The 24,961-nt window shown below is 39.1% G+C and overlaps 1 protein-coding gene across 2 annotated transcripts; it reads right to left on the bottom strand.

Moving 5' to 3' along the window:
* Positions 1–608: 608 nt before the first annotated feature.
* Positions 609–24,961, bottom strand: CTSO (cathepsin O). Of its 2 annotated transcripts, none has more exons than XM_032332699.1 (8): positions 24,746–24,961; positions 16,449–16,557; positions 15,351–15,490; positions 13,027–13,194; positions 11,437–11,558; positions 5,808–5,971; positions 4,927–5,019; positions 609–2,477 (listed from the first exon to the last, which is right to left on the bottom strand). In XM_032332699.1, exons 1-8 carry the CDS (start codon positions 24,884–24,886, stop codon positions 2,443–2,445), a joined length of 972 nt encoding a protein of 323 aa, XP_032188590.1. In that variant the 5' UTR covers positions 24,887–24,961; the 3' UTR covers positions 609–2,442. The 2 variants fall into 2 exon arrangements, with proteins under 2 accessions (XP_032188590.1, XP_032188591.1); XM_032332700.1 differs by lacking the exon at positions 24,746–24,961 and adding an exon at positions 21,932–23,175.

The following is a 24,961-nucleotide window of genomic DNA, read 5'->3' as shown; positions in this document are numbered from 1 at the left end:
GTTGGCATGTTATCTTTTAGGCATTGGGGAACTCCTGAATGGTTTAAAGCAGGGAAATAAAATAATATCTTACAGAAATGCAAATCCAGGGGACACATAGTAAGTGGATTATAATAGCATCCATCAATCACATAGAGCACTTATAAAAATAAAGTGTCTTGGGGTACCTGGCTGGCTCAGTCTGTTGAGTGACTGACTCTTGGTTTCTGCTCAGATTATGAGCTCATGAGTCCTGGGATGGAGCTCTGCATTAGGCTCCACAGTCAGCAGGGAGTGCTGTTTCTCTCTCAAATAAATAAATAAAGTGTTTTATCAGTTCTCATGTGGCTTCGAGTCTGGGGACTATACTTTGAGAACCTCTGTGTTAGGAGACATAAGGTTTGGTGACTACTGACTAGTAGAGTTGAGACATAACTAAAGAACATGCATCTAGGAAAAGAGGGTAGAAACAGAGGGAAGGTAGGTGATTAAGTGGTGGGTTACTAAAGTGTAGTTGGCCTGATTCAGTAACATTTCCCTCACTTCTACTGACTGGGTGATTATATAATATTGATGCTGTTAACCAAAATAGAGACTCTAGAAGGTGTGTAAGTTTTTTCCTTTTCCTTTTTCTTTTTTTTTTTTTTCTGCTTTTTTTAGAAGGGGGGAAGCGAAGGGGTTAATTTTATAGACATTGAGGTTCAGGTGTCTATAGAGACAACTAAAAATTGAATATATGGATTTGGAACTGAGAAAAGCTTATGGGAATTAAGCACATTAACCCTGTTCACAAAATGTAGGTCATGCTCTTATCAAGAGTCTACTTCAATCAAAGTCAAATATAGGTTGTTTTATTATAAATGTCATCAAAATCCAGAACAGCTAAGAGGTATTAATCATTTTGTAATTTAAAAAGTCTTTAACATTTGAAAAAGAGTATCAGGAAAGCACTTACAGTGTATAAAAATCAGTAAATAAATACAAGCTAAAACAACCAGCACACATTCCCCTTCTGACATATTTGGATAATTAAAATATTAATCAGAATATCAATATTTTTCTTCCTGGAACATTTCTAAATTTGAGTCAACAGTATTTTTTTTGAGATTGCTTCTGGTTCGTGTAAAACAAAGAAAGACAGTGTTTTGTTTTTGATTTTCACTTTCTAATAAAGGGGATAGATAAACAAAGCTCAAAAGTGAGAGGAAAAATGGGAGGGCTTCAATTTTTTTAGTGGTTGCCGTTACATTTAAAATTTTGTTTTCATTAAGATAGTCTACATTAGAAAGCAACCATAAGTTTCAGAGAAGAAATGTTTACATATGCAGTATTTGATATGATTTTCTTACATGAATCCATTGAATATTGAATAAGTATTTATTGTACTTATATTTAGTCAGAAGATCAGCTCTTCTGCTCTGAGGTTCTTACACTGCCACACAACCACACATGATGACTTCTGCTAAAGAAAACATTGGCATCGAGAACCGGAACCACGTAGAAGCCAAAAGGATACACAAAAACGTGGTTAGTATGGGAGTCTGAGAAAAGTAAGCAGAAAAGTGGGAACACAGACAGATTGGGAAAGTCAGCTTGACTGATAGCCCAGATTGCTAGGCTTGGGCTTTGAAAGGGGTGGTGCCTAGGAATGAGGGGAGGAACAGATAAGTAAGATCCTGATTTGATAAAGGCTTAGAGGCAAATGGAGCCAAGTAAATGATTATAAAATAGAAATGGAAAGTGAAAAATGAGACTTCTCTAGCCAGGGAAGCCGAACCACCTGGAGCATTACAGTAAAGAACAAGAAGAAAGAGTGGGAGGCATCCCCTCAATACAGGGAGGACAAAGGAAGAAATAACACCCTCCTGGAAGCCTATTGACAACAAAATTTTCCAAATAGTAATTTGTCTCTCAAGCAATGCTCCTGGAATTTTTCCTACCACACAGTTACCATATTGGTCCTTTAATTTCAATCAATTTCTCTTAAAAAGTGTTTTTTGTCCTTTTGTTGCTTTCTATATGACCTTTCGACTGTTTCAAGGGTAAGCATCTTTTGTGGAGGTAAAGCAATTGGCCTTTCAATTAAGAAATTCCGTCTCCGAGGGCTGTGATGATAACTGTGAGAGCACACCTTATTCTAGGCTGACCATTTTTGTATATCAATGTGAGCTATGGCTGGTGATGATATTGGACAGAGGAAAAGAAATTCTTATCCCCTCTAATCCTACTGGAAGTATATCATTAAAGACAAACAAAAACAACAATCAAGCCAGATAAAATCCTCTTCAAATCGAAGAGATTCCTAAAGTGACCTTCATCCCAGGGTCTAGAAACTGTTCCACAGAGTCCTCCTAGGCCATGGAGCCAGTGGCCTGAAGGCGAACAGCGCTGGGAATGGAGTTCTTTGCTACATCTCATTATGAACCTTCATTTTTGTTGCTGTCCCTTGATCTTCCCAACATATCACACAAATACAGCAGCGACAGAATCTGCAATACCTAGAGAAAAAGAAATTATTAGTGCTCGTCTATTTCCCTCAAAAAAAAAAAAAAAACAGTAATGCATGTAGCTGACAGTATAAACATGGTAACTTCAAAAACAGACTAACATTTTTGTTTCAAGAAACTACAGGGGCACCGGTGTGACTTAATCAGTTAAGCAACCGAATCTTGGTTTGGCTCAGGTCATGATCTCAGGGCTGTGAGGTTGAGCCCCATGTATGGCTCTATGCTCAGTGCGGAGTCGGCTTGTCTTCTCCTTTCCTTCTAGCCCCTCCCCACACTCATGTACTCTTTCCCAATCTGTCTTTGCAAAATTAATAAATAAAATATTTTTTTAAAGAAACTGCAAAAAACCCCCCCACAAAAACCCAAAGACTTATTATCTAAATAGATTAATGTATCTGAAATCTTTATGGCACTCACATGTATTGCTAAGAGGAATATAATAATTTATAGGATTGTTTTAAATAAAATTTGAAACTTCAAACTCTAAGATCTGAACTTTAGCAAAATTTAAATAAATCACAAATATGCTAGGCTTTCTTAGCACCTAAGACCATAGATCTCAACGTCATGGTAAAAGCAATAAATAGTCCATTTGAAGACTGGATTTCACTGTAATTAGCTATGTCTTTAAAATCTCTTGGAGCCATAGAATACTATCTGCATTACAGTGTTGTTCATAAGAGATATGTGATCATCATCAGGTATTAACTTTCAGGAAATATCCATTTTCTGGAATGATTTGGATCCCTGCTTAATTACTAACCAGGCAGGCACGTAGAGGATCCCACTGGAACACGAGTAGAGAGGAGCGATTATTCCAACTCACCCTAGTAGCTGGGGGCTGAAGAAGAGGTGGTGGGGGTAGGATACGGAGTCATAATGGAGGCAAGTACGAACGAGCATCTGAATTATGTTCTTGCAACTCTCTTGCCAGAGCCTTGAAAAAGCCAACCTTCATCCAGATCCAAGTATCACCACTTTGACAGTTAGAGATAATTTGGATTTAGCAGCAGAGGCTCAATGAACGGCAGCGGTAATGTACCTTCAAGTTCCAACAACGGAAAAGCCCCCATGATGCTAAAAAGTAGAGGCCTGACTGGTTTGCTAGCCCTCTGGCTAGAAGATTTCTGTAATGTTGACTCTCCTTCATAAGTAATTTCAGAAAAATATTTTATTGGGGTGATAGGCCAGACCGCTGATTAAATCTCATGGATTCTACTTTATGATACCTTTGGCCGGTGTTCACTAGCTTGAATCAAAATATAAACTCTTAAATTTTTCTTTCTCTCTCTCTTTTTTTAAAAGATTTTATTTATTTATTTGTCAGAGAGTGAGCACAAGCTGGGGGAGGAGTGGAAGGAGAGGCAGAAACAGAGTCCCTGCTGAACAGGGAGCCCAATGGAGGACTCAATCCCAGGACCCCGAGATCATGACCTGAGCTGAAGGCAGACACTTAACCGACTGAGCCACCCAGGCATCCCAGCTCTCGAACTTTTCTATACCTCTCTATTCTCAGTCTCACTCTCTGGAGGGTTCTACAACTTTTAAAAAAGTCGTATGTACGTTAGGAATCATTGTAATAAGAAATTAAATGATTGCTTTCATATGCAATATAGTTTAGTTCAAACTTGATTCACAAACTGTGCTGATTTCCTAGATTAAAATTTTTAGAACATATGTTTACATATAGGTTTTAGAATACAGTTAAAAATACTTGACTAGCTATTTTAATTTGGTTTGTGGTTAACCAGAAACAAAATTGTTATTCAGCAAAAAAGCATATTTGGTATTTGTTTCAGCCCCTCAATTTCGGTGTGTGTTTTGCTTGAGTCTGTAGGTAACAAGGGGCATATTAAACCAGAAACAAGCCTAATGCTCAGATTTTCATATATTTTGACACAAAGAAAAAGCAATTCTTGATATTCTTGAGCAAGTATTGTGGTGCACAAATTAGAAAAATTGATTCAGTTATAAAAAATAAATAAGGGAGGTGCAAGCTGGCTCAGTCAGTGGAGTGTGAAACTTTTGATCTTGGCATTGTTAGTTCAGGTCTCAGGCTGGGTGTGAAGCCTACTTAGAAAAAAATGAAGGAAATAAATAAATTTTGGAGATGTTTTCAGAGCATCTCAGCCTCCTGGTAAATTAGTACTCTATCTTATTAGTAGTGTATCTTATTATATTTTGCACGTTATACTTGTTATCACTACAAGCTCTCTTCCTTTTCAAAATGTGAACATGTGCAATGTGTCTCCTCAAGGAACACTATTTTATTTTTATCAGTTGGCTAGAGAATGAAAATTATTACTGTAAAAATGGTCTGAGTCCACTGGAAGCTGACTATGGACTTAAATTACGAGCATACAGGTTTGTAATTTTAATATGTTCCAAGTGTCTGCCTGGACATTTAGCCTAAAGTTTTAAACATGAATTCATGACTCACCACAAATATTGCCTCCCATTTTAACATGGGCATAGCCATCTACTCCCCATGAACTTCCCCATGAGTTCCGCACAATCCAATATGGAGTATTTCCTACAAAACATAAGATGGTAACAAACCATGAAAAGTTAAAATTTTGTTGTGAAGCATATTCATTTAAAGAGTTAGTTCTTGATAGGTATAGCAGTTCTGAGCAAGAGATTAAAAATTTAATGTGATTCTGGCTAAGCAAACTTGAGCTGCACTTAGTGTCACACTTCAGGTAATGGAAAAATATATATTTGAATCAGATAGCATGAAATGAAAACATACACACAATTCCTGGGAATTAGGAAAAGGAAAAAAAAAAGAAAAATACGATTAAAATAACAAATACTTCTTTTCCCCCAACAATTATTCTAAACATTCCAGGTGGAGAATGCACATTATTTAAATCAAGAATTATTGTTATTTTAACAAGGTTGTCCTCAAAATTGATAGGGGGGACCATGACAGGGTATTTAACCTGGAAGTCTACTGAAAAGTTGTAAAGGTCTTAGGAGGACTTAGACATGGAAGGACCAAATATCAGCATTTTATTTATTTATTTATTTTTAAAAAGATTTTATTATTTATTTATCAGAGAGAGAGAGGGAGAGAGAGCGAGCACAGGCAGACAGAATGGCAGGCAGAGGCAGAGGGAGAAGCAGGCTCCCTGCCGAGCAAGGAGCCCGATGCGGGACTCGATCCCAGGATGCTGGGGTCATGACCTGAGCCGAAGGCAGCTGCTTAACCAACTGAGCCACCCAGGCGTCCCAAATTTCAGCATTTTAAAGGATGGTGATCATTTGTAAGTCAGAGTTCAAGCTGCAAAGCAACCAATCAAGTCTTATCAGACTTACCTATTTTATCAAATCCAGTTATGAGAACTGCATGATTTGCTTCTCCACTAGAGCAATGGTGTTGTATTATTCCTCCCAAATAATCTTGCCAGCTTACTGCATCTACTACCACTACCAAGGGGCCAAAGGTAAGAAGTGCTTTTGCCATTTCATCTTCTTGGTCACTACCAGAAGAGAAAATCCAAGGTTAAGGGGTTGTTTTTAAGGTAGAGCTATTTTATAAAAAAATAATCTATTTAATCCATGTATGGTTAGGAGTAGGTTCGATAGCAATTACAGAAGACCTAAAGATGGAAACTAGAGGTCTGAGAGATTGGGTAGGCTAGGACTTCTGTGGGGCTCCAAGGTATCAGGAAGCCAGAATCTTTCTGTATTCTGCTCTACCATGGGAGGTTTCCATTGTCAAGGTCAATTAGTGGTCTAAGGTTGCTGCTGGAGCTCTTGCCATTTAACATATATTCCAGACAGCACAAAGAAGAAAGAAGTACAATATTCCTTTTGAGAAGACTTCCTAAAAGTAAAACACATGCTCTGCATATGTCTATATAGATAACACACACGCTCTGCATAGGTCTATATAGATCTCATTGGCTAGTACTCAGTTAAGAGGCTAAGTTTAGCTTCAAGGAAAATAGGAAATGGACTTTTGTAGCTAGCTGGCAAAGTATCAAGCTATAATAGGGGGATTCTGTTAATAAGGGAAGTGAGAAGACTAAATGCATGAGATAACTGTGCCATACCATGTGAGAATCAAGAGACTGACCAACTTATGTGAACGAACGCCAAATGCAGAAATCAGAGGGGAACGTTACACAAAAGTGGCAAATGTCGTTATACGACAGAAGCAAGGATGTACTATACAGTGGCTAACAGAACATAATTAAAAAAAATAAAAATAAAAAAGATCTAGAAAAATCTGAAGCGATACCAGTCAACTTATTTATATGTCTCAGTTTGGGGAAAATAATATCTTTTTCATAGAAGTGTGTTACAGGTTGCCATGTAATGGGTTTATTGCTATTATTTTAAAATAAAGCTATAAATGCAGAATTAAAAAAAAAAAAAAGATGCCAAGAGAACCAGGGCTAGATTGCGAAGTCTGTGAAAGACCCCGTTATTGCTCTCACACGTGGACACCTACTGATAAAGTCTGTTACATAACAGTTGGTCATCATCGATCTTGGAAGTATGTGATTAAACCATTATTTACCCTTTTAAAGGTCAGCCTGATGAGTGAAGGACACTGAAACCAAATTACTGATATTTCAAACCATTAAGATAGCATTTGGTATTTTATTGCTGCAGCAAGCCATGAGTAGATTAGTAGCGCCAAAGAGTAAATAACCTATTATCATAACCTGCAGGGGATCAGTTTCTACCAAGGGGACCTTTTACCCACAGATGGGGAAAAGAATTGAGTGCATAAGAGAATTTACTGAGATAGAAACTGCATGCACATTCATTCTAAACGTTTATTCATATTGACCTGTTAATGTGAAGATCTTTTTCTGGAGATCTATAAGCAGTCAATTCTAATTTTCGCTGCTGTAATAATAACCTGTATTCATTAAGATTATCCTAAGACAGGCAAAATTACAAAATTCCTACAAGGCATCATGGTAGGGTATAGGTGTTGAAGTTCTGCATAGCTGGGTTCAAATTACAGCTATAGACTGGAGTCATTCCAGTGACACTGGAGTCAGTGACTCTAGCAGGTGCCTGAAGTCACCTCTGTCACAAAAACAATCGAAGGAGAAAATTGCAGGTATAAACTTATAGCGTGCCTAACATAAATTACACTCTGAATTTAAAAGAAAGCGCTCCCTTTCCTCATTTCTAATTACCTGGTAAACCAGTTTTGTTCAGCATATGTTTTAATGTATATTTTATTATATTCAAATTTTTGAACATTTTGTTATCCAAATATGACAAATAGGATTATCTCCGTTAAAGAGTATACAGGCATCTCTACCTTTGTAAGATGACAAAAGATAAACTGTAAATACATGACATCAAAGCTCCAGGGACAGGGAGAGCATGATGGAAAGAGAAAGATCAAGAAGGAAAAATATTTTTTTAGAATGTAGAGGATAATTAACATGGTAAAATCAAAGCAACTGAGTAGTAGTCTCTGCTTTGAGGCAGAACTAAAAAAAGAGATAAAAAATATGAAACAAGATATGACATAGTCCAGAAATGTTCCATTTAGTCCCAGAAATGACTAGCATTGTTATCTCTTGTGTTTCAGAAAGATGTTGGCTGTTAGCAAGTTAAAATAAACTCCTAACAGCGCTTTAATTTCCACTATTAGCTCAATAACCACTGAACTGGGGGTTAGGGTTGCTGAACCCCTACACAGTCAAAAATCCGCAATTAACTTTGGACTTCCCCAAAACTTAATAGTCCACTGCTGACCAAAAGACTGACTGATGACATAAGCCATCAATTAACCCATCTTTTGTATATTATATGTACTTAACACTGTATTTCTACAATGGAGTCAGAGAGAAAGCTATTATGAAAATCACAAGGAAAATACTGTACTATACTGTACTTTTGAGGGAAAAAAAACACTTATAGGTAGAATGTACAATTCAAACTCATGTTGTTTGGAGGCCAAATGTACTATCAAAATCCATATTGTTGATAATGGATATACTATTAAACCTTTTTCCATATGCTTAATGTGGCCTTATAGTTACCTTACTAGTTCTGTGACCCTCCCTGAGTCTCAGGAACCTCAGATGCGTCAGGGGCTTGGTCCGGGGCCTTACTACAGCAGTTGTTCTTAAAATCTTTCCACATCCTCTGTCCCTAACCATGGTGGTATAATTGGCCAGGTTTCCAACAAGGAGGCCTGAAGCTCTTTCCCTGAGGCCCTTCTCTCTTAAAGAGCCAGGAAATCAAGCTCACCCCACATCTCTTCCTTAGCAGCACCCTCAACTGACATGGAAGGTAGTAAACATCAATTTGGGTGAGATAACTCTGAAATGTCTATTTAATCTTGGCCCCAAGAGCTCCCCAGTAGGATCAGTAAGTACCCTCAGTACTAATTTGTTTGGTAAGGAAACTCTGCGTTCCTTGTTAGTCTCATTTCTCTATTTCCCTACAGTATTTTCAGGGATCACGGCTCGAGATCGATATTCCTTCCTGAACTTGTTCCTGTCTCAGACTTTCATGTTTCAAGTAAGAGTTTATTCCATTCTTTCAGTTGTTCAGGCCAAAAAGCCTGAACTATCTTTTCTCTCATTCCCTCCATAAAATCCATCAATATATTCTGTGGGGCTTCATATTCTATGAGGGGTAATAACCTATGATGTCTCAGGTCTAAGACCATTTTTCTTTTTTTTTTTTAATTTTTTATTATTATTATTGTTATTTTTAAAGATTTTATTTATTTATTTGATGGAGAGAAATCACAAGTAGATGGAGAGGCAGGCAGAGAGAGAGAGAGAGGGAAGCAGGCTCCCCGCTGAGCAGAGAGCCCGATGCAGGACTCGATCCCAGGACCCTGAGATCATGACCTGAGCCGAAGGCAGCGGCTTAACCCACTGAGCCACCCAGGCACCCCTAAGACCATTTTTCTAACACTGCTCCAAGAGTATTACCCGATAACCTTTATTGCCTCATCTGCGACTAGTCTTGTCCATCTATATTCCCATTGGCTTCCTCATTTTTCTTTAAATATGCCACACATGTTTCTGTCCCTTTGCACTTACGGCTCCTTATGCTTGGAACAGTTGTTCCTCAGATGTCTAGATGGTTAGGTTCCCTCACTTCTCCAGGTCTTTGCTCAAAAGTCATCTTCTCAAGGAGCCCCTCCTGGTCATTCTTTTTAAGACTGTATACCCCCTGATGTTTCCTCTTCCTCCCACTGTTTTACTTAGTTCTCTGTAGAAATAATTACATCTAGCACTCAGTACATATTTTTGTTTGTTTTCTTTATTGTCTATCTCTATCACTAAAATGCAGTCAGGGTTTTTTGTCTGTTTTGTTCACTGCTGAATCCCCAGAACTTGAAACAATGTTCAATACATATTCAAATGAATGAGTAAATCAATGAAAGATCTTCGTGCAGAGTCTAATACCATTAGTACTCTATTACCAGAATGTTTACGTCCAGTGTAAATAGTTTTTTTCTTTTTCTTTTTCTTTTTTTTTTTTTTAATTGGGACCTCTTTCTTCTTAACCAAAGGGTTAGACAAATCATGCTTCAGGTCCAATGCCTGTGACTTTTACATTCTCTCTCTCCAAATCTCTCTAATTCAGACTCATGCCTATTCTTCTTCTATATGTCTCCCTATTTTTTTTTTTTTTTTTTGTTGTTGTTATTTTGCTACTCATGATCAGGGATTCCCTCAAGTTTTTAAGTGACATTTTTTTTAACCTTTTAAGTGACATTTTGAAAATCTATTTACTTCTTGTGCGCATGCTTCACTTACACTCTAAAGGAATGGACAGCTTATAGAGACACACTTCCTCATTTTTGAGAGTGTGTTTCCCTCAAAAAATATGTAGGACAATGTACTTGGTGACTCTGCACATTTTATTACAGACTCTGTGTAACCTGCCATCTGTGGAATTGGGACTCTCTGGTGTGTGGTTCCTAGGGTCACCCTAAGAGCCCTTGTTGTAAATGGGAGCTGTGCTGACAATCTGTCAGGCCTCTGGTACATGTATGCTTACTTAGACGGGTTCCATTTTGTTCAATGATCCAATTTCACCCTTGATTTCCTTCAGATATCATGGGTTGGCACCATCTGGATCAAGAGATTCTTTTATATTCTGTATTGGTATGTTTGGGGGTAGTCTGTCACCTCAGCTGAATATAATTTACTTTCTGCTTTCTCTGTTTCAAAAGACTGTGCTAAGATTCCTTTAGATATATTTTTTAAATGAAAAAAGAAGCTATTTGAATCTTCCTTTGTTCTATTATCCCTGAACCCCTGTTTTGTACTATATCAAATGGTCACAATGATTTTCTAGCTGGCTTTCAGTGTTTCATGCATTTTTAAAGCCATTTGTAATGACTCTTCGCCCCTGAACCTATTCAAGTCATCACGCCATTCAACTTTCCACACTGGTCCCTTTCCTCTGCCTGTCCTTATCTACCCTGCACGCCCATCGTGCCTGTAGTGTGTGCCCCATAATCCACCTCCAGTAATATAGTCTTACTTGCTTCTAATAAGAATGTTTCAGTTCATGCTTTTCTTATGGTTGATGCCTTAAAAAAATGCAAGCCTGTTCAAAAGGATACTTCTTGGTAAGGAGACTGCTTGATACTGGAGAGTCTATACAAAGCAATTTTGGATCACTTCAACAGTGACACTGAAATATACAAATGATAATCACGGCAACTCCGTTTGTTAAAGCAAGGTGGTAAGAATAACTTATATCTTACACGAATTTAAATTTGTTAATTCTATTATAAACACAAATGGAAAAATAAGATCATATTTAAGAAACAACATCTCTAGACAGCCCTCCATTAGTCTCTCTAGCAAAAAGGTAGGTCTTAAAACTATGACTTGTATTCAATAATGCCTTCAATCCAGTTATTGATTCCAAATGGTCAATAGATCAGAGACTATGAAATGCAGACAGAGACACAACAGAATAAGACAATTACCTGAAGTCATATGCAGAATAACCTTTGATTGAAAATCCAGACTGTGAATCAGAAAAGTAATGGCACAGGCCATTCTGTGCTTTAAATGGGTACTCTGAATCTCTCACCAGTCTTACTTGCGTCTAAAAGAAAATAATCATCCAAAGCGTTCTCTATTTAAAACACAGTTGTTTTAGAAATCAAACAGCAATTACTATGATGTGTCCAAATAAGATTCAAGTTGGCCACATCCTCATCATGTGGCTATTTTTAGGTTATCTTAATAACCTAAATTCATAAATAACCTAAATTCTTAAATTCAACCTTTAGGTGTTTGTTATGGACATACTAAGTTAACTCAGTACCTTTCTCTTCTGCTCTTGTTTTTCCTCTAACTTCCTTCCTTAGAGCCTCCTTACATTTAATAATAGTCTCACCATTTTTTTTCTCCTGAGGTTGCAACAGGGCAACTCATTTTCCTTCCAGAGCTTCTGGTTCCGTCAGCAAGTCTCTGAGACTCACCCAGCCCAGGCAATGACCAGATCAAGCATTCTTTCCACCTACGTCTCTCTATGCCATACATCTAGCATATGTCACAGATTTTTTAGCTGTTGGTAGACAATCCTCCTTTTCTGATTCTGGGCTTATAGAAGCCAGGGGACACACAATTCCTTGTTGTCCCTGATGTGTACAGAGAAGCTTCCAGCATGTAGTAACTCAAAATACAGCAAGCAAACAAGGAAAGAATATTCCAATTTGGGAAATTCCAGCTTGATGACGTTTACAAACCATAACAACATCCTCCTGGTTTGGCTTCATGCAGTTGGCCCTGGATACAGGACAATGTCAGAGAGTCTCCTAAGAAATGGAGGACACTCTGGAGTATTGGGTAAAGCCCTCCATTGAGATAGAAGACTTAAGACACAGTTCTGGCTCAGCTACTGATTTGGCAACATGATCTCACCTCTCAGGTCTCATTTCTTCACCTACATAAAGAGTGGTTAAATTTGCTGATTTCTATTGTCCCTTATAATTGCAATATTCAAAGAGTCTATAGAAATAAGTAATCATAGGTACTCATCTTTCTGAGACATTAGGTGATCTATAACTATGAAAGAAAGTATTCACCTACTGAAAAATGCTGAGAAAAAACACACATATTTTTCTGAAAAGAAATAAAGGCAAGATTTTCCACACTTCGATCGCTGAGTAGCTGACTTGCCTGAAAGCAATTCATTTTCAAATCTTCTGAGGGATTCAGACTTTGGCCATCAAAATATCTGAATTTAAAAACATTCTTTAGGGGTGTCTGGGTGGTTCAGTTGGTTAAGCATCTGCCTTCGGCGTGGATCATGATCTCGGGGTCCTGGGATGGAGCCCCTCCATCGGGCTCCCTGCTCATCCGGGAGCCTGCTTCTCCCTCTCCCACTCAGCTCGTGCTCTCTGTCTCTATCTCTGTCTCTCTCTCAAATAAATACATTAAATCTTCAAAAAAATAAAAAAATTAAAACACTCTTTGGTATATATGAGAGTAAACTGATTTAATTTTGAAAGCATGTTAACTAAACCAAAGAGGAAACGAAGAGTTTAGAAGGCTGAGAAACTAGTCACCTTATTCAACCAGTTCAAAGCACTGACAGTGGAGCCTCCCTGGCAGCCGTAGTTATTATAGGAACAGTCGATGACCTGCTGTACACTCAGGTCCTCCAAAGGCTTCCCTTTTATTGCATATGCTGATTCCACAGCTCCCACCACGCTGAAGGCCCAGCATCCTCCACACTGTTGAAAAAGAGAAACAGCATTGTATTTATTACCAAATAATGTTCAAACCAAGTTCACCCACATCGTTAATTATCACGAGTTAACAAGTCAAGTAAAGTGGGCAGAATCTGGAGGCCTACAAAATAGTAATGCGCAGCCTATAGATTTTCAAATAGACGAAAGAAAAGAAAAACCAAAATTCTCACTTCAGCCCCAAAATGTAACTATTAAAGATAAATGGGCAACCACCCAGGTCAACGAGACAATGCAAGATGAAAGTGAGATTCAGAGAGTGAGAGAACACCTGGACAGTCTATTTTTTTTTAATTAAAAAAAAATTTTTTTTTTAATTTTTTAAGATTTTATTTATTTATTTTACAGAGATCACAAGTAGTCAGAGAGGCAGGCAGAGAGAGAGGGGGAAGCAGGCTCCCTGCTGAGCAGAGAGCCAGATGCGGGACTCGATCCCAGGACCCTGAGATCATGACCTGAGCCAAAGGCAGAGGCTTAACCACTGAGCCACCCAGGCGCCCCCCTGGACGGTCTTTTAAAGACTCATCAGTTCACTGGACATGACTTCTGTTTCTAGGAAGTGTGCCAACTCCCACCCACTCTTCAATCCCTCTTGTTTCTCCCCTGACCTTCTGCCTCTATGGCATCCACCATCTCCACCCTAAAGGGCAGAGGCAGTGATGAGGTGACCTGGGGTGAGGATATATACATCATCCAAGCTGTGCTCATTATTTGATTGACTCAGGAGCTGAATGAATTACTTTCTAGGCTGCCAAAGTGCCAGCATGGGCATATCACAGACATGCATAAAACGTCATAAAGATCAAAACCAATACTGGCCATTCCTCATTGAAATGTCAGCTGACACTCTTCCTCATTCTGGATCTAATAACTTGATTTTATTGGACTAACTGGAATGAAAGAATGAAAGGGTTCGTCCTGAAAAAATAGGGAGAAAATGGAGGAAATGAAATCAAGTTTCATGCACAAGGAAGAAGGATCCATAGAAAAGGCAGAGGTAAGAGTAAGATTTGAAGTTGGGCAGAACTGACTTCATCCCAGGACATGGGCTACACAGTGAGGCAAAGAAAGGAAGAACATTGATTATCTTTGTGGGGTTGTGTTGAGCCATTTTATGGCTTTAAGTGTCTTATTATGTCTTTATGCCCAGTGCCTATGGCATAGGAAAATAGGCACTAAGGAACTCTATGTCCGTGTCTCCACCCTTTGGGAAAAGTGAGTACAGGTTGCTGACACCATACCTAGAGCTAGCTTATCTCCCAATAGCTGACCCAGGAGGGCAGCTTCTGCTCAAAAATATCTCTACAGTATATTTCTTTAACTCAAGATTACTAACGAAATTGTATTCCTTTAATACAAAGTAGACACTTCCTGGAAGGATTCTGTTTCTGACTAATTCACTCTTCTTTATGAATTCAATAATTATTCGGTGGTATAACTTAAATCATAATAATACATATATTTGTAAAAAAGTGATAGATTTATATTCCGAGGAGAAAAGAATCATCCTAACTAGATGGTGACTGAGAAACTGCTTGGTCTAAAACACCTTAATGGGAAGGCTGAATGACATGGTAAGGTTTCCACTCAGATAAACTGAGACTATATCTCTGTAGTTATGGGGTCGATTTTCCCTGGTAAGCTGTAATTCCCTATGCCAATGGGGTGTAGAGGAGTAGGTTTATCTTTAAAATAAAAATCGGCCTCGGGGCACCTGGGTGGCTCAGTGCATTAAGCCTCTGCCTTCTGCACAGGTCATGATCTCAGGGTCCTGGGATCGAGCCCCGCATCAGGGTCTCTGCTCAGCAGGGAGCCTGATTCTTCCTCCCCCTGCTCCTGTGCTCTCGCTTGCATGCTCTCTCTCTCTTTCCCTCTCAAATAAATAAAATCTTCGAAAAAAAAAAAAAAAAAAAAAAGAACCTGCTTTGACATCTGCCTCTCATTTCATCAGAGATTCTCCATTCATTGTCATTTCTGGGTATCTGGAGTGTGGATTTACCCAGAGATATGGCTTCTGCTACGAGTTTGATTGAACTGGACTTCAAAGATGACTTCCCATGCATGCTAAGATGATTTAAAAAAGACAAAAAAAAAAAAAAAAAAAAAAATAAAGAAAGAAAAAGAAAACCCCTAAAACTCACAGTTTGTTGGTTCCTCACTTGGGTTACAACATGTTTGTCCCGCCAGTCAAATCTTGATGGTAAAGATACATTGGGTATGGATGTTTGCACCTCTGTTCTGTATCTGGGTAATCTGGAAGACTTGCTTCTTAAATAAATAGCTGAAGAGAAAAAGGAAATGAAAATACAGCCAACATAACGCCATAAGGAGGGCCTCCTGGGATTCTTTTTGGAGGCATTTTTCAAACACAAACAGAAGTTTTCTAGTATAGCCTGCTACTAGGTTTGTGGTTTTCCTTTATACTTTTTCATAACTCAAAATGTACTCACTGAAAACTAAGGAATTCCTACAACAGGACTGGAGCTGCCACATAAAATGACTTGTCTGATAGAACTCAGTCAGTAATAAAAATGAGTATAATTGATATCATTAGCTTTATCGTCTAGGATGGAACTATGGATGTCTAGGATAGAAATAGCACTAAGCAGAAGGGGGCTCCTGGGTGGCTCAGTCATTAAGTGTCTGCCCTCAGCTCAGGTCATGATCCCAGTGTCCTGGGATCGAGCCCCAAATCAGGCTCTCTGCTCATCAGGGAGTCTACTTCCTCTTCTCTTTCTGCCTGCTTCTCTGCCTACTTTTGATCTCCATCTGTCAAATAAATAAATAAAAATCTTAAAAAACAATGCAGAATGGGGGCTCTTTGGTGGCTCAGTCGTTAAGCATCTGTCTTCGGCTCAGGTCAGGATCCCAGGGTCCTGGGATTGAGCCCAGTGTTGGGCTCCCTGTTCTGCGGGGTTTCCTCTCTTGTGTTCCTGCTTGTGTTCCCTCTCTCACTGTTTCTCTCCCTCTGTCAAATAAATAAGCAAAATATTAAAAAAAATGCAGAAGGGGTGAAACATTGGCCCTTACAGCTACATGGAAAAATCTATAACATTTAGATCTTAATTAGAAGATAATCCGAAGACAGTAGCCAGGTATTTACATGCTTGACATTTAGTGTTTAACAAATGTTAATTATGACTCAATTTACTAGATTCACAATTAAATGATTCCTCAACAATTAAGGAAACAAATCAAAATCAGGAAACCAAACAACTAGTAGAACAATATCACAGTACCTTTAAACTCTTCCGGAAACAAATAAGAAAATTGATTTATTCCATAGATGGCACTAGAGTTGTCATGAGGGAATACAGAATTCAAGTATTGATGTCTATTAAGGCTTTCCTAAAAGAAGAAAAAAATTAATTCACATCACCTATGTTCACTTTTCAGAGCAATATATGTGTAACTAACTTGGACATATTTTTGAGGTATTAGAAGCAAAGCTTGATTTATTTCCTACTGATCACAGTGAAAGATTGCATAGGACCTCTAGATCAGATTTACAAACATTTGTATGAAAACTATTATCTGGTTTCAGGTATATTTTTGAGGCTAGGAAAGGTATGTCTTATCCATTTATAATTCCTCTTTACCAGCATGTTGAAAGCACTAAATACGTGTTTGTTGAGCACAGTGGAAAAAAAAACAAAAGGAATTGCAAATAAACACTAGATCCTAGTAGAAACTGTCACAAAGAGATACTCATTAGGTTAAAAAATTATGAATTTGGAGTGCATGTATCTTTGAATTTCCCAGCACTATGTAACAAAGCACAAAAAAATCAGTAAATAATCAATAAATATGATTCTATTCCAGCTTAATAGCTCTCTCCAGCTCATTACAGGTAAAAAGACTTTGTGATAGCAATGCAGCTGCAGATGTTCCAGGGAGATAGATTAACTTGTGTATCTGGTGGGAAAACATGACCATTATTTACAGATTCCTCAGCTCTGAATTTTGTAATAATTTATCTTAAGCTTGTCTTTTGTGAGAACATGCCTCAATTTCCTGATGCTAACCAACTGTGTAGGATAAATACAACTTCAGGAGACTACCATTAGGTAAGTTTCCAACTCTAGCTCATATGTATTTGCTTATGGATCTACATGTTTATTGTGTGTCTGTCTCACAAACCTCTAAGTAAAATGAGGGTGAGACCTGTCTGTCTTGTTCATCAGTGCACTCCCCACCCTGAGCACATGCCTGGCACACAATGGATGCTTAATTAACATTTTTTGTTGGATAAATACACCAATGACATTTTATATACATCATGCCTGTAACAGCTTTAAGCTATTTACTTTGAAGCAAGCTATTACTCGAATTTATCATCTTCTTACTACATCCTTATTGACCGTGCCTGGAAGGACTGTTAATGAAATAATGAAGAGTTACTAAATGAATTTTACGTACTTAAGAATAATCTTGATAAAGCAGAGTTCTGAATATAATTTAGAAAGCAGATGCATGAATACAAAAATAGAACAGAAATAACAAAGCACGTATCTATATTCCATGTGACAAACATGAGCCAGAGACTGCTAGTTGCTAAGGAATTTAAAATTCATTCATTTTCTAAGTATTGGTTGAACATCTTTGTGGGCTAGACTAAGCAGGGCATTGAGAATGTAGGACACTAAAAATGCGTAGGAAAGCAAGTGGTAGCCGTGAGAATGGGCCTCACAGACTTCCATCTATGGGGGGTTGTGTGCTGTGTGCTGAATTACCACAAGAGAGGCCACAGTTCCCACAAGCTGCCGCTAGCCAATGACTGAGCCCTGACGGTCTCTCTGACCCTTCCTTTGGCTGCACAGCCTTCTACAGCACTTCCCCCAACCTATCTTCCCTCCCTCCTTCACTCTAGATCAGAGTTGCGCTGCCATCAGGTAGCTCTCCCAACCTCTCCCCATCTCTCTCAGCCATTGGTCTTGTGATAGGAAATGAAAAAAGAAAGGATAAAACACAGATGATCAACATCAAGAACGAGGAAAGGGCTGTCACTATGGATGCTTCAGTCATTAGAAGAACAGTATTTTGAAAACGGTAAACCAGGAAGTTTTATGAATGTGTGTATGAAATGGACACACTCCTCAGACACCACCAATTGCAAAACTGAATGTATGAGAAATAGAAAACTCTAAGCCCAGATGTCTTGTTTGGTGAACTCTACACAATTAAAAAAGAAATAATATCAATCTTATACACATCCTTTGAGAAAATAAAAAAGAAGCGAATGCTTTGCAACTTATTTTATTTAATTAATTAATTTACTTACTTACTTACTTATTTGAGTTAGAGAGAGTCAGTGAGAAAGAGAGCATATGGGGGAGAAAAAGGGAGAGAGGGAGAAGCAGACTCCCTGCTGAGCAGGGAACCCCATGCAGGGCTCCATCACAGGACTCTGGGATCATGACGGAGCAGAGGCAGACATTTAAATGACTAAGACACCTAGGCATCCCTGCAACTTATTTTACAAGGTCAGTATTACACTGATTACAAAACCAGGCGAAAACATCTCAAGAAAATAGACCGATGCACCAATAGCCCTCATGGCTATAGATGTGGAATCCTTAAGAAAGTATTAGCAAATCAAATCCAACAATATATAAAAAGGACAATGCTTTATGACCAAGTGAGGTTCATTAAAAAAATACTACATTGGTTTAACTTTTGAAAACCAATCAGCATAATATACCATATTAATGGCATTTTTAAAAAGCAAGGAAAATCATATTTTCAGTCGATGCAGAAAATGCCCTTGACAAAATTCAAAATCTTTTCGTGACAAAAATCCTCACCAAACAGTACTTGAGAGCAAATTTCTTAGTCGTGATTGAGGGAATCTACGAAACCCCTGTATCAAACAGAGGCCAACTTCTAAAAGAATCCCATTTGTGGATTTTGTATGTCATTCCAGTGCACTGATTCCTGTCATTTCATGGCTGTCCACAGCCCACGCTAAGGATATCTGATATTTACAACATGACTTCTTGCAAAAACCAAAGACCTCTAAACCCCAAAGTGCTCCGTTTTGCCTTCTCCCCACCACTAATCCTCATCCCCCCTTTTCTGAATTTGCAAGACCACTAATAACATTAAAAGTACTTCCCATGAGAATTCTGAACAAAACACAATTCTCTACATTTATATGCACACACAGTAAATTTCTCTAATTTCTTCTCAGTTTTGTAACAAATGTCTTAACCACATTGTCATGCAATATTTGGGTATCTACTTAGCCTCTTGGGCCTTTATTTTTTTCATTGACAAATGGGGTAATTCCGACCTGACAGAATGTAAGAATTAAATAAGATAATGTTTGGAAAATGCAAATTACAGAAAAAAAGTTAAATTCAATACTCCTGTGCTGTATCTTCTTTCCCCCCTTAAACACAGAATATTTCTCCCCCTTTAAACACAGAACATTTGGACATAGAAAATGTCCTTCAAAGATCATGTTTTCAGGTTTTCTTAGATTAATATGGAGCTAATCTTTGTCATGCAATTAGAAATGACCAGTTATCGATCGAAAGAAACAGATTTCACAGTAAAATGATATTATCAGTATATCCAAGAATATTTATTCTCCTATTTGCTAGAACAGTAGGACACAAATCAAGTCCCCCTAACAGGGTTTCAAATCACCTAAATTTTAAAAAGCCCTGTATTTCATTTCTGGAATTGACTACTCTTCCAAGTGACTTTTCTGGTCCACTTTGATTCCTTCTGTGAGAGCAGATTTCGCAGAAGCATCACAAACTGTGGGTCTATGGAGCTCCTCATGTTAACTCGCTCTGTCATAGAATCAGTCCTAGGTAAAGGACCAATTACCACATGATCTTAACATAAGACCATGGAAGAGACCATAATGGTATTATAGTATGGTGACTATACCTACAGTCGAGTCAATGTGTCTAAAACCATATAAAATATTAAAATGAAAGACCTGAGCCTTAAGGTCACTTAGGAAAGAAGACAGTCAAGTTCTGAGGAGTATACAGCACACGGCATTACTAGTTTTGAAACGTGCAGATGTGTGAAAAACAGACGGGTCGTAGGATGGTGATCTATTTTGTACTTTCTCTGTGGTGTGTGCTCCCTTAATGAGTTCATTTCATGCTTTGCTGGGATATGCTGTACACTGAAGTTACTGCAGAAGCCACAGATGCTTTGTAAGGCGACCTTTCGTTTAGGGCTCTAAACTCATTCCCACTTCTGTTCTTTAGCTTTTCCCTCAACAGCCCTCACTTGGAGATTCTGAGGTTTGGTGTAGGACAAATCATACATTTCACAGATGGATTTAAAACGTTCTCCTTGCTGGTGCTTTCGTTTCTGGAAGTTGCAGTAAGTCTGGGGATGGCCCGAGAGGCAGAATGTTTATATGCGGTGTGGGAGCATCGCTGAGAATTTCTCTTAAGACTTGAGAGTTGTAAATCTTTGATCAGTGAATCTCAGCTGAGGGAAACTCCCTCCTTCCTCCTCTTCCCTCCCAAGGATTTTTGGCACTGTCTGCAGACAATTTTGATAGACACTACTGGCACCTAGTGGGTAAAAGCCAAGGACACTGCTAATCACACTGCAAGGCACAGGACAGCTCCCCAAAACCAGTAATTATTGGTTCCACAATGTCGACAGTGCAGCTGTTGGGAAGGCCTCTACTAGAACAATAAAAATATATACTTTAGTAAATTCCTGCTTTACAGAAGTCACCGGCACAAAGGATTTGTATATGTTGTGCTGACATCTGTATAAAAATAATATGCATGTATGTTTATCATGCAGAGTAAAATAAAAAGAAATATGTTGTTATTTAGTATTTGCTTGTACATGCACATAAAGACAATTAAAGTGATACTCCTTTGAGAATTGATTGAAGGAATAATTTTTCTAGTGTATTACTCTTTACATTTTTCTGTTTGTTCACTGAAAAATGGATTCTAGTACAATGTTCAAGTATACAATATCCATTTGTTAGGCTATAATTCTTAGAAGTTGGCACATGTCTTATTCCCCCACTGAATCAGAAAACCCAAATCAGCTCCTTTCACATAGTGAATATCAAAAGTATTGGATAGATGAATGGACAGATGGACAAAGGTTGATATCCAGGATCTATAATGAACTCCTCAAACTCAACACACACGAAACAGACAAACATATCAAAAAATGAATGAACAAACTCTGATCCAAGATTTTAAGGTCCTCATATATTTTCATTTTGGCAATGCAGGCATTAAGTTAGAATCATTGAAAATGGTCACTTGAACAACAGTACCTTACATCAAATTCACCTATCTATGCTAGGTAGAAAATGTGCTTTAAAGCATTCTTGCCCAGAGTTCATTTGGAGGAGACAATCCAGATTTCAAGGGGCTGATTATGGCAAGTATCTGTGACTTATTAGTTAGGATTATTTATTGTAAAACTTTCTATTTATACATAAACTACTATTTTCTATTTATGCATAAACAACATGCCTAACAATTATATATAATTTTAACAATGTAACATATATCATTTTATGCCAGTAATTTTAAAGTGAAGATTCTGAAATTTTATGCACAAATCACATTTGTATTGGCACATAAACATCCGTCTGAAGTGAGTGCATATGACTTTTATAGTTCCCCTATTGGGTCTGTAACTTCTCGAAGGCATAAGAATATGAACTTTTCTGTGGTGAAATAATGAGCATCGGTAAATTATCAGTGCACACCTGGGTTTCAGCACAAAGAGGAGCAGGCTGAATCCTCCATTCTGATTTTCCTCGGCATTGAACGTTTCTAAAGCAGTGGAAGAGCCCAGATGGGGATGCTATCCGTTTTCCCTCCATCAGTTATCCTGAGAAGCACACCATAACAAACCATAGAGTGGCCCAGTCTTCAACCAACAATAACGTGGTGATAGTTTGTCAACAAGTGTCATAGATGCCATCTAACTTCCATTTAAGAAATAGTCCTAGGAACTTATGAAAATACATATGGCAGGGATGACAAGACTCTTTCACCATTCTCTGAACCCAACACCATCAAAGACATTACTAATCAATTAGACATTTTCTCCAACTGTCTCCAACAGCAATTCTCTGAATACTTTCCAATGCCATATTTCAGGCAGCCACTATTAATCAATCCACTTGCAAACATGATGAGACCTATTTGCTATCCCTAAATAAGAAACAAAGATCCAGAGATTGCAGCTCTTGGTCCTCAGGATTTGTCTACTTTTTAGGGCATCTATAGATTCTGGCCCAACACAGAGTGTTTTACGATTCTATTTTAATTTTTAAACTTTTTTTTTTAAAAAGATTTACTCATTTGAGAGAGAGAGAATGCGAGATAATGCGTGGATGAAAGAGTGGTGGAGAGGCAGAGCGAGAGGGAGACAATCTCCAGCAGACTCCCCACGAGCACAGATATCCCCACGAGGGGCTGGATCCAATGACCCTGAGATCATGATCTGAGCTGAAACCAAGAGTCAGAAGCTCAACCAACTGAGCCACCCATGGGTGCCCCAATTTTTTTTTTCCTCTAAACTTTAACTTCACTGTGAAACAAGGACATTTTCTAGATTCTGCACATAATTTACCAGATGGTTAAACAGTGGGCAATCTCTGCCAATTCATAACTTGACATGATCTTAAAGGAGTAAAGCGTTGTAGAGTTGTAGTTATGAGTTTTGGTTATCACATATTTTAATCTCTCCTGCCTGGCCAGAAGAATTCTTCCAAATGCTCCTGGGTACCATGGAAGCAAGGCCTTTTCTATCTTTGCCTGTGTCCAGCCCTCTACTCTAGGTCCAGACAACTAGAATCTAACACCACGAGGTGCTCCACTTTCCAGTGATGTGTTTTAAAGTCTAAACACTTTCATTCCTGGGTATCCATTTTGTGAAGTAAACTCCCACTAGAAGCAATTGGTTTGAAAACTTTCCCAGGCTTTTTCAACTCAAGATTTTTAAATGTATTAAAAGTCTTCATAACTGACCTCCTCCACTTAAATGTTCCATTTCTTGTTACGGATCCTTGTATTTTTCCTGAGAAGAGTTGAATTTGCAGACCTTTGTCTCCAGCCACTTCACAGGACCAATATGAGTAACTATGTAAGTCAATAGATATATATAACATATTTTTAAAAATTTTGTTTAATTTTTTGTCACTGTTCCAAAATTCATTGTTTATGCATATATTTAAAAATATATTTATTACTCTGGCCTCCTTGTGCCTCCAATCCTCCAACATGATTTTCTTGAGGAGGACAGCAGTGTGTTTATTTATTCAGCCAATGAATAAATTATCAGTATAGATAAGATTGACTTTTTTCCCCCTAAAGGGTCTGGGTCACCACCATAGGCAACCAAGCCCAGGACAGGGGCCGAATACAGGGACACAAAGTTTGTTTTCCAGCAATTGTGCCAGTGCTTCTGGTTTCAAAAGCTATAATGTAACTCAAAAGCAATAAAGCAGAGACAAGCGTACACATCTTGGTTTGGGCAAAAAACAAGAGCGGGCACAATCAGGCAAGGCTGCGACTTCCGAAACACTGGAATATTCTAGGGGAGACAGGAGGAGCAGAAAAGAGTACAGCTACAGAACTCCAGGAGAAATCCCAAGACTATACCAGCAAAAAACTAAATATCATTCCAACAAACAATACTACTAAATTTTTACCTTTGATTCAGAATGAATCAATTTTCTTTTATAATAAAATGATGACATCTTTCATGATTTAAAAAGTTGTTAAGTGGTCTCAGATATACAGATCACAATGAAGCAAGCTTTAAATCGGTATCTCTAGGTTACAGGAAAAACCCATTGATACTCTGCTACCTCAGTCCATTCCCGAGGTTTAACGCTGGGCTAAAATCTAAGCATTCTTATGAGGACTTTCTTTTGAAAATAATGTGAAAAGGAAATGAAATGCTTCCCTTTTTTCCAAATCCGTCTCCAGCAAGTCAAGACGAATTTTAAGGTTGCTGCACTAGTTTGAGGAGCCCCAGCTCAGGAAAATCACACAGAGGCAGGGCTCTGAGCTTTCCCAACGCGGGCTCTTTGTTTAGAACAAGCTGATCACAGGCGGGCACCAGCGCCCCCCTGCGGAAGAAGAACACCCATCCGGCCGCTTCCGCTTTTAATCCGGTTCCCGAGACTCTGGAAAGGACCCGCTTTGGAAGGCCATGAGGACGGTCCAGGGCACTGCCCAAAGGGGTGCTTCTTCCGATCGCGAATACGGTGAACATGTCCACTGATTACTCTGGGCTCATCCCACAGGCCCACGGTGACAGATCTAACCTGCAACATCCCCTCTTTCGGTTAGCCCAGATAGGGGAGGGCTGGCACGTGCGGAACGGAGGGGGAAGTGGGCCTGCGGACTTCTCGGGGAGCCCAAACCCGTCACCGAAGTGCGGGCAGGGTGACCCCCTGGAGTGGCGGCTCTCAGGGACACCCCGCCACCCCCCAACCCGCTGCCCCAAGCCCAGACCCCGGGCAGCAGGGGCGACTAGGAAACAGAGAGCGGCGCGCGCTCGGTACCCGGAAGGCGGCTGCCTGTCGCTCGCGGCTCCGCGGCTCCGTCGCCGTGAGGGTGGCGCGGGGGTCCGCGGGGAGGCCGCGGCCGCAACAGCAGCAGCAGCAGCAAAGCAGCCAGAACCGCCGCAGCGCCCGCAGCTCCATCCCCGCGCCCCGCGCCGGCGGCCGCCAGTGCCCCCGCCTCCCCCGGGTTTCTCTTTCGATTCCTCGGCTCCTCCC

The sequence above is a fragment of the Mustela erminea genome, chromosome 2, assembly GCF_009829155.1.
Source record: "Mustela erminea isolate mMusErm1 chromosome 2, mMusErm1.Pri, whole genome shotgun sequence".
Taxonomy (NCBI): Eukaryota; Metazoa; Chordata; class Mammalia; order Carnivora; family Mustelidae; genus Mustela; species Mustela erminea.
The sequence above is the reverse complement of the archived record's forward strand: the minus strand, read 5'-3'. Positions and strand labels throughout refer to the sequence as shown.

What these genes read in the sequence shown, in the direction of transcription:
- CTSO (XM_032332699.1), bottom strand. Translation starts at nt 24,886, where the DNA reads ATGGAGCTGCGGGCGCTGCGGCGGTTCTGGCTGCTTTGCTGCTGCTGC. An exon ending in GTTTCCGGAAGAGTTTAAAG is followed by an intron (nt 15,491 to 16,448) that starts GTACTGTGATAT and finishes TTTTCTCTTCAG; the next exon opens with CTATTTATTTAAGAAGCAAG. An exon ending in CTTTGAACTGGTTGAATAAG is followed by an intron (nt 11,559 to 13,026) that starts GTGACTAGTTTC and finishes ATTTTCTTTTAG; the next exon opens with ACGCAAGTAAGACTGGTGAG.